A 15,181-nucleotide genomic window follows, 5' to 3' on the forward strand; every position below is an offset into this window, starting at 1 on the left:
AAACTTTCTCCATTTACTGTCGGGAGGAGTCCTGTAGCCAGTACACTAGCTTCTTTCAGGTTGTAAGAATTTTGTGTTGCATTTTTATTGCAGCCTAACACAACATGCTGTGTATATATTGGCTATATAATATACGTTAAATACTTTCTCTCTTTAGTTGTTTAAACGCCGAAATGTTGCAACAGCTGAGGAAGAAGCGGAGGAGGAAGTGATGTCAGATGGTGGCTTCCATGAGGCTCAGATGAACAACATGGAGATGACTTCTGTAAGTGATGAGAAAGGATACAGTGTTTGTTGAAACTAGGCAGGCCTGTTGTGCAGTGACTTTGAGGGGAATGGAATTCCAGAAGAATGTGGAAAATGGCATTCAAAGAGCTTATGGACAGCTCTTGAACACCTATCGGTGAACTGCCCTGAAACAGATTACATGAGAGAAAAATGTTATGGATAGAGTGAGTGGTTGCTCAGTGGATATGTTTTCAAGAAAGTTAAATAAAATGTCATTGTTCTAGGCAGGCTGATTACTTCCTGGTTTTGATGTTTACCATTATGGGTGATTTTATCAACTGTTGCCCGGAGTTGTTGGGTTTTTTAATCTGAAATTCATAATACTTGAAACATGAAAATACAAACCAGGCAATGTGTTATTACAATTTACAAAGTAAAAAGGGGCTCAGTGGAAATCTTCATTAGCGGACTTTCAAGTGGCACCATTTTTAGCCAGGGTGTTGGAAACACAGCTAGACCTAGCTTATCTATCTGCATGTGTCCTTGAACTCCTTTCCAAGATGGAATTTCATCCTACAGAAAAAACTTTTAGTGGAAGTTAGACTTTTCTGCTTTCTCCCTGTTTCTTTACCATAGTCCTTTCCCTGGAAAGAAAAATGGTAAGGGATTCAGGCTGTAACAGAGAAGTTTAAGGAAAGTACAGTCCTCACTTAAAAGTCTGACCACTGATCTTCACACTTGTGTCTGTATTCAGAGGATGCAAATGATGTTTTCATAGAAATCAGGCTAGGCTTGTTTTCTGTTGGTGGTTATACCAGCCTTGAAAATTACTGAGAAACAGAGAAATGCCTATAAACAATGTGGTAGATCACTAATAGAATATATTGTTTTATTCTTCAAGATAGTCTTTAAACGTCAGACAAGTCCTAAATACCATTTAATTATTTGTGTGGAAGCTTATATGAAATTAATAGTAAAAAGTAAGAAAAGGAGCCTATCTAATTGAGATAATACTACCATTATGCAGTTTACTATTTTAAATATCATTAATTTCAGGATCTTAACAGTTGGAGCTGTTAGCTGTTACAGACAAAGCTCAAGTATTTTCAGCACTGTCATCTGTCTCCCTACTTATCTAACGATTTAGATCAGAAGAAGTGGAAGAAAAAATCTGACTTCCCTTATGCTTCTTTACATGGGTTTACATGTGTGATGAACAGAATGTCAGATTTTACCTGGCATAAGAAAGGTTGCTGATTTAATTTAGCCGTATTAGTGGAAACCGTCAGTATTATGGAAAATTTAATACTCTTACTTGATTATGATGACAAGCATTAGGTTTGTCAACTCTTCTAAAACTGACAGGTCCTATACATTTTGGTGTAAGAGAATGAGTCAAAATGTACATGTTACAGAACTCTAAACAATAGCATAATCAAAGTGGTGTTCTTGCATAACAGTAATTGCTATTCCAATTTAAACTACCTTTTGTTGAAGGTGACAATTTTACATTTATTTTAGAGGAGGGGAGATAGAAAAAAAGGGGAGAGAATACCGGTGAGAGATTCTGAAGAGTAATTTTCTTGCCATATCTTAAGTAAAACTTTAATTTTGGCTTCCAGAAAAGAAAGACTACATGTAAGAATGATGCTGCTTATGTAGATGTACATGTATGATGACACATTTGTTGTCCATAATGGTCTTACCTAGGTTTTTACTCAGTAAGAGAGAAACCTGATACCGGTTTACCAGACGTTGTAACCTTTTTACCACTAATCCCAGATTTTGTTTTCCCTCTTGCTCTCTATCACTCATTCTGTCTCCCCCACCTGAATCCTAGAGTGCAGTCATCACCTCTGATATGATTGAGATGATTTTCTCCAATAGTCCAGAACAGCAACTTTCAGCCACCCAGAAGTTCCGAAAGCTTCTTTCTAAAGGTAAGGGCTGAAATTACTTGGAGAAAAATGTAGAAACGTCCCTGGCATATGTTTTTACTTTGACAGCAATAAAGATTGAGTTTCATACAGAAATTTCTGGATGAAGCTCTGTTTTGCAAAATGTCAGCTAGATGTATGTAACAGTCACTTCTCTTGAAATCTGTATAACTACTAAGTGATGCAGATGTGATGTCTACTCTTTAATGTAAGTTTAAATATTGTAGGCAGTGTCTCTGGCTCAAATATACTGATACACTGAAGTTTCTCTGCATGCGTGCATGCCAGAGTGACCTCACAGAACAGCTGCTGTGAAGTTGGTCTGCCTAAATTACTGAGTGCATTAGTGTTTTGAATCACGTTACCTCGTTACCTCAAAATTCAAGATAGAGTCATCTTATCGTGACAGATAGGAATCCATTGCCTTTTAGTAAAGGTAAAGCAGTATTGTAGAAAAAGAACACACTCTCAGAAAAGAGGAGTCAGTATGTCATTGGATATTATTTTGATGCAGTCTAACTTTGCTTTTTATTTTAAATAGAACCAAATCCCCCAATAGATGAAGTCATAAGCACACCAGGAGTGGTGGCCAGGTTTGTGGAGTTCCTCAAACGAAAAGAAAACTGTACATTACAGGTATACAAATATAAATATGTCTATCTTCATATATTATGAAGGCATTTGGTGATGCAAATTAGGTAGGAAAAAAAAGAGTAATTTGTTTAATTAGCTGTACTTCCTTTCTTCCTTCACTAGGTTAAAAAAGCTATTTTTATCTTCAGGGTTTCCAGCAAGACCTCTGGAGACGGGGCCGGGGGGGGGGGGGGGGGGGGAGAGGTCTGAGTTGCGTTATGTGATTGCTAGGATGGGGTCTTCACACTTTGTCATGTAACAAAAACAGAGTTTGAAATTTGGACCTCAACAGATGAAAAGCTATTAAACTAAACTTTAGTGTTTGTCTTTTTTTGTATTAATTGAGGACAGTTTATAATCTTCAGAATTATTACTTAAATTTTTGATTAAATTAAAGTTTAGAATTATAATTGCAATCCATAATGATAAACATAGAAACCTTGAAACTTACTTGCTTTGGTTTTGAAAACTAAATTGTGTCTGCTACAATGATGGTTAATTTGTCTTGGACTTGCTTCTTGGAGCTTTGTCTCATTTCCAGCTGTCCTTTTTTCTGGCCAGAGTTCTTTCTTCTGGGCTAGTAGAAAATGAAAGAAACGAATCACCTAGTAAAAGAAAAAAATGTTAACAGGTAACCATTAAATACAATATATAGGTTAGAATCAATGTTCTTTCAAAATGCATAAGACAAGAAGTTTGTTAATGCCATGTTAATGCCAATCCAAATTTTGGTGAGTGGAGATGTGCAAAAAATTGATACATTTTTTCTTACACATTAGAGAACAGGTATCATTTAAAGGAATTACTTTTCAAATTGATATCCACAGAATTCCAAAGGTCTGTTAGCTACCTTTGAGGGGTCTGTGGACAGTAACTAAGTGTATGTATCTGATTTAAGCCAGTTTATTGGTTTGCAACTCCAGTGGAAAGTTTGTAAGTGATCTGATATAAAAAAACCGGAATGCCTCCTATTACTCATAGGGCTCTAGCATGGAAGCCTAAGACAGGCAGATAAAGGGAAACCATCTCCTAATATTTGAAGGACATATTTGAATAGGAAGAGAAGATAAGGGTAGAGGATACTTCATCAAATGCAGATACATCTTTAGTTTAAAAAAAACTTCAAAAGCAATCGTAGACTGAGTCAAATTCTCATGGCCTTACTGGGGTAGCATGTATTGTATTGATTTTTTTACACGGAAAGAGCAAAAATCAGTCAAAGTTGAAAATTCCAATCTTCTCCTAAAGAGTTTGTAACAAAACATTGAAAATATAAACCCGAGTACATTGCTCTTGATATTCCATTCCAACTGGTTAATTTTCCTTCATCTTGCCAAATCTGTCTGCGCTTGGCAGTTCAGGGTCTGCAGGTAGAACATTTTGCTGTGATCTGTTAGGAATTTCCTCTTGACTTCACTTTTTAATATTTGTTTTTACTCTGTTAGTGTTTCCAAAAGTGTTCCTTGGCACAGACATAGATTTTTGGGCTTGCCGTTCTAGGCATTCTCTAGCCTAGCTGTAGAAGGAAAGGATTTTCAACTCATTCTGGAAACACTGAAGTATTTTTTTGCTCAGATACTATAGGTACTTGTATGGTGGATTGAATACGGAAACTCTTCCATGTTGATGGACTTGGAACTTTATGTGACTTTATGTTCCATTTTTCTTCTGTGTTGTCAATAGAATACCTGGTAAAAACTGGGCTTCTGGTATCAGTGGTAGGAAGGCCTAATTTGTCTGGAATTCCTCTGTCCAGTTTTTACTCAGGCAATTTCAAGACGTAAAAAAGCTCCCCTCTTCTCCATGATCACTTAAACCATACGTGAACAAGTAAATTTGTCTCATGTGCAAAATCTTTTTGTGATGGAGAGAGAAATCTTCAAAAAAAAAAAACAAAACCAAACCCAAACCAGTACCACACAGATACCAAGATCATCCCTTGAATGAGGTTTTCTTCCTGTTAATTAACTTTATCATAAAGTGTTTTGTTTTTCTATCCTTTGCCATTTGCATGTGGCTGTTCCGTAGTTTATACATCCTGGAGCATCAGGTGTCCACAGTGGGAGGAGAGAAACTGTCACTCAGCTAACCTTTCTGTAACTTATACCATCTGAAATGTTAAGTGGTGCTCACACAAGGGCATCATCTAATTCACCCTTGATTCTAGTTAGATGTTGGGAAGAGCTCAGTTTAACAGAACTTCGTTCCACAAAAGATGGGGAGATCTTATGATTAGCTCATAGTCAAAACTTATTTTAGAAATATTTGAAGTAAAGAACAGATTTGAGCAAGAAGTACCTGCTATTTGGTCTTAAATTTGATTAATCTGTTTATACATAGTGTTTCTTCTCCATTATGGGTATGTGACTGGAGAGAGTGTGAGTGAGAGTTGTGAATAGTTCAACCTGGTGGCATCCATTAGGAAGCCAAAGGGCAAGTTCTAAAATATGAGTAAGAAACCTCTGTGACTGAAAGATGACTAATAATCCTGTTATACTGTATCACAAAACACTGGATACTCACTTCAGAGAAAGTAAAATTACAGGAAAGCAAGTGCATTTTATGTTGGCCTTAAGCTCTGGCCTGAACGTTTTGCTTCTAGTTCATTAACAATGAGTCTTGCAGTTTTGACATTGTGTGTTTCTGCTTTATTGCAGCCCATACTCTTTGTGTATTACAGTGATGTATTTTGGAATCGCTTATTCTGATCACATCTTACCAGAAGATAATTTCTCCTTTAGTTGGTCAGGAGGGTAGGGTTAATTGTATTTCTAAAACTGAAGTCTTTAATAATTAATAACACTTAAAAATTAAAAGCCTTACATGCCTAGGCTTAATTGTTGAATTCTTATTTCAGGCCCATTTCAGGATTCTGTACGTCTCCTTAGCAGGAGTTGCTTTTATGATTAAATCCTAAATATAAGTCCTTGCTGGTCTTCAGAGATAGCTAGTCTTTAAAGTATGTCAGGATTTTCACTGGAATACTGCTGGATCAACATCAGTTTAATAAAATTCATTAGTAATGTCAAAATCGGTCATTTGTAGCATACAACTTCCCATTTTTATTGTTCGTTGATTTTTGCCTTTTCATTCAACTTTTGGCAGTCTCTTTGTTCTCTGGATTCTGAATGTATCTGATAGGATTTAAATTTGCTAGTGTAGTGTAATAATTTTTGGACTGAAAAACATGCAGAAATCTACCAAAATCTAGATTTCTAGAATCTATATCTTCTGAGGTCTGTATCAGTAGTGTTAAAATTTGCATTTCAACTTAAAAAGTTAATACTTTTGCAAGTTGAGATTAAAATAAAAATAAATTACAAAAACAGTTAAAACAAAAGATGCGAAGTGTTAATTCAGGATCTCAGGTTTTGCTTCAAGTCTTGAATAAAAACATCATACACTAATAACTCTTGGCAGCAATACTGATCACCAGAGTTGGAGAGGAGTACTTTGCCATAGTTGCAGAGTTCTACCAGATTGTGATCACAAAGTTGTTTTTGGTTTGGGTTTTTTTTTTAATCTCCTTTCCTGTTTGTTTTTTTTAATGGCTTTTATTTGCTTTTTATCCATCAAGTTTTGTCAAATAATGTTGATATTGTCTCTCTTCGTGCATCTTGAGGAATATCATTGCTGATTCAGTGAATGCAGGTATCAGATGTCTTGTGGGAAGACGCATTTTTTGTGTATTGGTTCTTAGCCAGTAAGGAAAGGCAGTAGAACAGACCAAAGGTGATACAATTGCATAGCAAAAAATAGTATTTGAAAAGCCACAGCAAACCTGATCTTGTTCTCATAAGGAACTTCTGCAAATTTTGATTTCAAGTGATATGAATAACTCTTAACTCTTTGTTTCTTACTTTGCGAATTGTCTGTGTTAATTAGTAATATCTCATGCTTTCCCTACGCCAATTCTTTCTGTCTTTTAAAGACAGAAAGACACCATTTTTGGTGTGGCACAGAAGGCTTCTAGTAAACTTTTTTTGTATTTCGTTTTCCAGTTTGAAGCTGCATGGGTGCTGACAAATATTGCCTCGGGAAATTCCCTTCAGACTCGAATAGTGATCCAAGCAGGAGCCGTCCCCATCTTCATAGAGCTGCTTAGTTCAGAGTTTGAAGATGTACAGGAACAGGTAAAGATTAAGAACGGCGTTGGGATTTTTGTGTGTATGTGTGGTGGTTTGTGGGGTTGGGTTTTGTTTGTTTTGGTTGGTTGTTTGTTTTTTTTTTTCCCTCCCCTTCCCCAGAAAGGAGCAAGGCTATCCTGTAAGAAAGCCTTTAGAGGAAACGTAGCGTTTGGCAGTTTTGCACAACAGTTCCTTTCTACCTACTATGTGTTAAGATATCTAAGCAAGTATTGTATTTTTCTTTTTTTGGAAATGATTTATTTAACCACAGCCAATGGGGTAATGCATTTTGATCTCTAATGGGTTAATATTTTTCTGTGTATTGAGGAATTCAAGAAGCCTTGTTTAAAAAATTGCTTTAGAGATGGAAAGTTCATGCTTGTTTCTCCTGAAGATAAAGCATGAGTGGAAATCATGGTTTGTTCTCTACGTTCCTTACAGAGTAGATGAATATTCTTTAAGGCCCAAAGGGATCCGTGTAAAGCACAGACCAAACATTTGACTCGGTAATTTCCGCATGAGGTCCATAACTTGTGTTTGAACAAGAATGTATTTCAGACATATAATCTTGCTTTGAAGACTTAGGGTGATGAAATATTAATCATGTTAACAAATAGAGTTTCAGTTAATCTCAATCCTAGCTTGAAAGTATGTACCTTTACTGTACAAATTTGACTAGCTTTGGGTCCAGGTATTTGCTTTTGTTTCATTGTCTACTCAATTAGTAAGCTCTCTGTTTTTTCTTATAGCTACTTACAGGCCATAGCTTAAGCTTTTCTTGAGTAAATGAAATTAAGCTCTGAATTCTCACTGTGAGGGTATTTCTGTGGTGTTTGGTTTGTTTTTTGGTGACCCTTTTCTGAATGTTTCTTTGTTTCAATATCTTTTTGCGGTGGTGAAATTACAGGCACTGGACAATTCCAGTAGCACTCTTCCAGCAATGCTGTTTGCAGAGATAGTACCTCAGTTTCACTTCTACTTGGTACTTTGGTGTGTAAATATCCAAGATGTCTTTGTGGACTCTGCCACAGAAGCTCGCTGTGAGCTCAGGTTAAGCTGATTATCCAATATGATCCGTTGTTCTTTTCAGAATCACTGACTACCAGGGTTCAGTTCTCCATCCTGTAAGTGTGATCTCTCTTCTCTGTTCCTAGATGTCTGACCTTGCGTTTGGCTGTATTGAGATGCATGATTGGAGGAGTCCCAACTCATGGGCATTGGATTGCTTTGTGTAACTTGCCTTTCTCTCTTATAGCTGGCTCAAAATGTACCACCTGTACTTAAAGGTGCCTAACATTTGCCACAAGACAGATTTTTTTTGTTTTGTTTTCACAGTTGCTTATAGCTTTCTAGTTCTTCTACTCTGCAACTTTCCATTTTCAATGGTCTGTCCCAGGCTGAATTATTCTGGAAAAGGTTTTTTAAGAGAAATTGAATTCAGGTGCTTGAGAAAATTATATTAAAGGAAATAAGTATTTTTTTTGTCCATTTTTTTTAGCTTTCTTTGAGGAAATGAGTCTTTGTTGTTGTAGAAACTAGAAATGTGATAGGGAGATTGCCAAAATGGCACATAAATGCTATGTTCTGCCCACGTGAAAATCCATCCAGACTTAGCTATATGATGCTTTTTAGAGTTTGTTTTTTCGGGGGTAAAACAAATTTGAAAATGCTAGCATTACTTTCCAAATTCAGCCATCACTTATAACAGTGCTGTTTCTGCAGTATGATTGGTGCTTTGAGTCTGGTAAGGGCTACTCCATTTTTCTGGTCCTAACGATCTTCTGTGCAAGAGCTAACTTGGTTTTTTTATTAGGTGGTTGTTATCATCCCTGCTGATGTTCAGAGAGCAGGTGGGAAGAGCGAACCTGTTTAGAATGAGTTGTGCAGCCTTCAGCCTTAAGACATGTGAATTAACAGAAGAGCTTAGGGGCCACAGTTAAGTAGTTTATCTGTCTCCATCCCCCTCTGCCTCCTAATAAACTGCTGACATGTTAGAGTTCAGATTGCAGGCCGGCAGAGTGGGTTATAACTACCGGAAAATATTTTTCTATGTAATTCAGGTGCTGAATCCATGATCTCTCTATTACCAGTAAGTCTTCAAATACCAGTTATGAATTGCTCTGTAGTAAGCTGTGCTAAAGAAGGAAAATGTGCCACTGCGAAGTGTTACCTACACCTTTTCATGGTGGGTTTCTTGCAGGTCTAGAGATTGCAGCCCTGCTCACAGCTGATTTTGGGTTTAAGGCAGGCCAACATGAAATAAATTGTTTTTTCTGACAGCTTTTAAAAAACCCAAACACTTCACCATAATATCTACTAAAACAAAAATTAAAAGCATTAGGCACTTAAATGTTAGCTATTGTACTTCTGCATTACAGGATGGCATTAGTACACAATTGCATAGTATTTTTCCAGATGACTCTGGTCTCATTTAGTGTATGTACAGATTGTTGCCCTGGTAACAGATCAGCGGGTAGTAAAGGAGGCTTTTATTTGTCACACTGTGGCCCTGTTTGTTAAAGTTGGAACACGTAGTGAATGAAGGAGAGAAAAGGGAAGAGATTCTTACGATTAAGGCAATTGCAGCTTTCTGAGATAAATGTATCTACTGCTTAGTGTCCAATGCTGGACAGTTTGCTTATATCAGTTTTCAGTAAGTAGATACTAGTTCTGTGTTTTTTGAATGCTCAATGCAAAATATTTGCATTTTGTTTTGTAATTGAGGACAACTCAGCACTTTTGCAAGTGACTTTTGTAGTTAGGTCTGTGTTTTGGGCAGATCTGGGCTTCTCAGGCTGGATTTCTGAAGCTGGAAGATATTTGGCCATAATTTTCTCCCCTGTAAAATGATGATTCTTATTTTCTCTCTCAGTAGTACTGTGAAGATTATTATTTGCAAGAACTCCTGCTACCTTTGCAACAAATTACAAAAATACAGGAAAATACAGAAAATATAACTACATGTTCAGGGCAGATAGGCCAAAACCTAGCCCTACGACCATATAGTAAAGGATGAAGAGAAAAAGAAATACTGAAGGCTGTGTTTAGTAAGCCATTTATTATGCTAAGTGGGATAGTAATTCTGTAGCAGGAAATGTAAGTGGTAATATAATTTTGAATATGTATCATAGCATAAATTAAAAAACAATTCGTATTTAATATTACTTTAATTTGGCTTACTGGCTAATCATTATCCACTGTTTTTGTCTTAGAGTAAGTCTTACAGACTTACACCATTGAATTTATCTTTTATTTCAGACTTTCCTTAGCAGTGGCTCAGGAACAGATACCAGTTTACCCTATCTGATCGTGATTTTTTCAGCAGTTTTTTCATATTTATAAGCCAATTTTAATCTAACGTGTTGCACTGTTTCTTTTGCATATGCTAGTTTCTGAGTCTGGTGTGATTCTAAATCAGCGGTTTTATAGAAGTCAGTGTGAGGGAATCTTTATAACTATGTTTATTTAACAACATGTATTTTAATGAAATTATATCTTGTGTCTTTTTACAAGATCTGTTTCACATTAAGCAATGCAGGCTGACATTTAATTACCCTACCATCCTTTAACTCTTTCATTGTTTGCATTGTATATCAGTCTTTCTCAGCTATTCCCTGTGATCAGTGGTCAAACCATTTGGCATCCATTTTTCCCATCAAAGAGACGGAGTTTATTACAGAAGCTAGATCTCCATTATTTATGAAAAACTCTTTGGCTACATCTCCCTCCCCTCCCAGCCTATTTCTGGTTTTGGTGTACTGATTTTTAGATTTAGTCAGTGGCATATGTCCTAGCCTTCTTCCACTTACCACAATTTTTTCTTCCAAAAGACATCTAGAAATTTAGATATGTCAGCCTGAAATTATTTATAGTGAAGGACTCCATCAAAGCCCTTTAGACGTGCTTAAGGTTGATCTAGCTTCAGCAGTGTCTTAGCTGCAGTTCTCTCCTGAGTGCCCTTGCTGAGGTATTGAAAACCCAGATGTCAACTTGGGTTTCCTTGATGAACATTGAATTTCCTTCAAAAACCATGCAAGGCATTACGCTCCCTGAGATGATTGAGATCATCTCACGGTGACAGATATGTGTCATTGTGCTCTGCTGGACAGCCGGTAGCAGGAGCATCCCCAGCTGCCCTGTTCTCCTTTGGGAACATCTGTGTTTTCAGCTAAAGCAACCCACATGTTTTTCCCTCAGTATTTTTCCATTTCTAGTTGTATTGTTATTCCTTTTGGTAACCATCATTTGTTTGGCAAAGGTGACCTGTGAGTCTGGTGTCCAAGTTCTGTTTGGCTTTTACTTCAGCAGTCCTACTAACTAGGTCTTAGTAATCAAAATCAGGAAAAACAGTTGAGGCATGAGTATGAGCTGCTTTCTCTGTTTGGGTGGATGAGATGTGAGAAATAAGGAACTATGACCACCCAGCCACTGAAAGAAAGGTGTTTTCTGTGTTGGGGCATACTAGAAGTCATCTCCTAGGAATTTGGCCTTCTGGTATCCTTCCTTGTGTCCACTTACCCAATCACACTTGTATGAAAGCTAATCTTCACAGTCCTCATCCCAGCATTACATCCATTTCCCAAGTCAGCGGCCAAAAGTAGAGAAAGTGTTGATTCTCACTTCGTAATACTTCTCCACCAAGAGGCACAGACTCTACACACTGTTGGTGGTTGGTTTAGCACTTGGTTTAAATATCCAAAGGCCTAATGAAATAATGGCCTTCAGAACCCAGGGGAAAGTGGAGGGTTGTCAGAAAGCACATGGATTATTCACAGAAGGCACCATATGGCTTAACAGTACTCTACAAAACTTGCACTTTACTGTTACTGACTACTGAAGTTGTCCACTGCTGGAAAAAACACTGGAGGTTAATAATGAGTAAAATAAACTGGAGATGTGCAACAATCCCTACTCCACTATTAGCAGTACATGGAAATTTATACAGGTGTATATAAACAGATGCTGTCAACTGACCAAGGCAGCATTTGCATTTTCAATTTACACGCAACTTTAACCAAGATGTTGGTTAAAAAGTCAGACTACAAATCTGCAAATTACAGGTTCTTTTCATCTTCAGGTCTGGATGTAGGTATTGTAAAGTACTGAAATGGAATTTTTTTGAGAGTCAAATATATTTTTGATTTAATAAACTCTGAAATCTAATGGAATTAAATATCCTTTTACCTCTGCAACTATCCAGAAAAGAAGATAAAAACATTTGGGATGTGTAGAATGAGGCCAAAATGTTATGGCAGGCAAGCCATTTGCATCTTGAGGAGTGCACAAAAGAACCAATGGAAATCATTGAACATTATTTAGACAAATAAACCCTGAACACACTTGTCATTGTTCACATGTTGTCTGTAGGAACCATGACAGAGCTTTGTATTTATAGCAGTGTCTGACGAGAAGAGTTTAAATGAGCTTGACTTATGTTCCTCACTTATCTGAAGAGCTGAAGTAATTCCTTAAGGAAAGACATCTACCTTGTTGAATGAAACCTTGCATAGTTTTCTAAAGATACTTCAATTTCTTTGCATCTTGTATTGTATCAGTCATTAGCATTACAAGGAATTCTTGCAACATCCTCTCTTACCAGGTCCTGTGGTATCAGACTACTTGGCCAGACTTCTCTTGCCATAAAAAAATCAAGAGTGGGAAAGCAGTAGAGATGCTATTTGACTTCTCTGGTCAGACTTTTTGATGTGGGATTTGCTGTTGCAAAACCAGTCTGTCATTCAGGGTCAGAATGGATTCTTGGATTAAGTGATTATCACTGTTGTCAACCCTAAAAATAGATTTTGCAATAATGGCAGAAACAAAGTCCACGGGCAAGTGAAATACGGCTTCCAGGGGTGTTTTAATGTGTGTAAGGGTGTCCAGACAAGGAAATTGTGTCCCAAGTTACCCACGTGTTCAATAAAAGGAAATTACTGCAAATTCTAACCTTTTTCACCCTTAAACATTTTTAGAAGATCCACAAGCTTATTTAGAACCAGCTGAAATCTTTGATTCATTCCTCGGGCTTCTCATTGCTGCAGAAATACAAGCATTGCAGTGAGCAATGAGCATGGCTTCTTACAGTTCTAATATGAATGACATTTTGCAGGAGGTGGCATACGTTCTGTCTCTTAAGCTAAATTTTTCCAGTAGCTGCCTTCTCTGTCTTGAGTCCATGAGGCTGCCAGACCCAAGGTTATACTTTTATTTCACACAAACTGTTGTCACAACAGTTGTAAAATAATAAGAATTGGAAAGAAAAGTAAGTTTTCATGATGAAGATCAGTTTTGGGGGGACATTGCGTAGTGATGGCTGTACTGTTTCACAGCAAAGGTCAGTATAGCCTGGTGCCCTGTCTCTGACTGTGGCTCACAGCAGAAGCCTGGAAAGCAGTAGGAGAACAAAACAAACTAATCCTTCCCGAGAATAGTCTCCTAGTCTCTTAACAACTTGCAGTTTAGGGACTTCCGATGGATCTATCTATGGTGTTATTGGTAATACTGGTACAGAGGAGTCTCTTTATTTTGTATCTAGCAAGCTGACATCTGTATCTACATTTTGTATATACATGTGGTTTTAGCTGTATTAACTTTGCAGGATTTGCTAGTGGTTTTGGGCCTCTAGAGTGGTTGGAGTCTGTTTTTTAAAGTAGCATGTTTTTGCCACCATTTAAAAACATGTTATAGTAGAAATCTAATGCAACAAATGAATTGACATTATATTGATAATGAATAAATAAGTTTATTTCAGAATGTCCGAGAATTTCCTTTAGGTAACAAATTTGGCTTATTCTGTCAATTTTTTTAGAGGAGTAATTTATTTCAAGTAGAGATGTGGAGAGAAAAACATGTTTATTTTGTGTGGGGAACTTATGTACGTTCAGTTGGAGAAATAGTTATGCACTGTAACACATTTTGCTGCAAATAAATACATAGTCTTCAACTGAAGAGAAATTTGGGGAGGACATTCAGCTGCTGTCCCTGATAAACAGGATTGCTATTGTCCTCTATGTGCGGTATTGGAAGTATTTCCAGTGGTTGTGTAGACATTGTATGCGTCTTAACAAATAAGAGATACACGTATCTATTTGATATGACACTTAGCCCTCTGCTAACTTGAAATAAATAGCAAATGTGAGTTTCATACACTTTCTTGTGTGACAAAATATTGTCTATAAATTACATGGAATTCATAAAATGGCTTTTATACTTCATATAGACTACTTGTAATTTTTTTTAGTTATAGCTCTCATACTAGTGGACAGTGATACCAAAAAATACCACTTGACGAAACATATAAATCAAAAACAAATCTTTTATTCTCACCATATTACAGAAGATGGATTTCATGCTTCTTTAATTATCTTCTGGTATTTTAGATCTTTTCTTCTCAAAAGGAAGGGTTACAGTAGTACTGACGTCCAAGGGAGAAAATACCTTCCATTTTGCCATGCATATGTCTTAATAGGCAACACTGGTTCTGTCTTTGTATAGTTTTCTCTTAAAGAATATATGCCAATGCCCATCTGAACTCTTTGATTCTGATTATTGGTTTATCTTGCTTATAGATTCTCATTTTCATCTTAGTTGGTGTCAGCATTCTTAATATGACTGTGTAAACAACGCATGCTTTTATGGCTTCTTAGGAAATACTAATACAGGCTGTTCCTCACAAACATTTTTGGGTAGATACAAACTTGCTTGATGTGTGCTATGAACATCTGGACTTGAACCAGCTCTCAACCAGGAGGAGTGTATTATTAGTATGTTAATAAGCCTGAGGAGATAAGCTCATCTCTTCTATTGTGGACAGAGCAAGGTTATGTCTGCCTGCGAAGTCTTTGGAGACATACATGTTGGCTGTTTTGATATTCCTCTTAGATGTGTGTAAATATTCCTGAATCATATAATGAGCTTGGGTGTATATATGTAATACTCAAACAGAATGCATTCCCCTTCTATACATTGTCCAGGATCTAACAGTGAGAACAGAGTATCTCCCACTCTAATACATACACTAAACTGGTTGAATTGTGAGAATAAAAGCAATTATTATTCTGGTTTTCATTGCAGGCAGTATGGGCTCTTGGCAACATTGCTGGAGACAGCACTATGTGCAGAGACTATGTATTGGACTGTAATATCCTGCCCCCTTTATTGCAGTAAGTCTGTTTTAATATATTTTCCAGAATTTTGCTTGAGTGTCTGGTAAGACTGAAGTTCGTTTTTTACCTTGAAGAATAATAATGTTTTTTT

The 15,181-nt window shown here is 36.8% G+C and overlaps 1 protein-coding gene across 2 annotated transcripts in view; it reads left to right on the forward strand.

Moving 5' to 3' along the window:
* Positions 1-15,181, forward strand: part of KPNA1 (karyopherin subunit alpha 1) — a 65,060-nt gene that overhangs the window by 15,306 nt on the left and 34,573 nt on the right. For both annotated transcript variants that reach the window (XM_076347701.1, XM_076347711.1), the window contains exons 3-7: positions 158-265; positions 2,069-2,168; positions 2,707-2,801; positions 6,800-6,931; positions 14,999-15,087. In XM_076347701.1, the coding sequence (XP_076203816.1) occupies positions 158-265; positions 2,069-2,168; positions 2,707-2,801; positions 6,800-6,931; positions 14,999-15,087 (524 nt within the window). The remainder of the gene's footprint in view (positions 1-157; positions 266-2,068; positions 2,169-2,706; positions 2,802-6,799; positions 6,932-14,998; positions 15,088-15,181) is intronic.

The sequence above is a fragment of the Aptenodytes patagonicus genome, chromosome 1, assembly GCF_965638725.1.
Source record: "Aptenodytes patagonicus chromosome 1, bAptPat1.pri.cur, whole genome shotgun sequence".
Taxonomy (NCBI): Eukaryota; Metazoa; Chordata; class Aves; order Sphenisciformes; family Spheniscidae; genus Aptenodytes; species Aptenodytes patagonicus.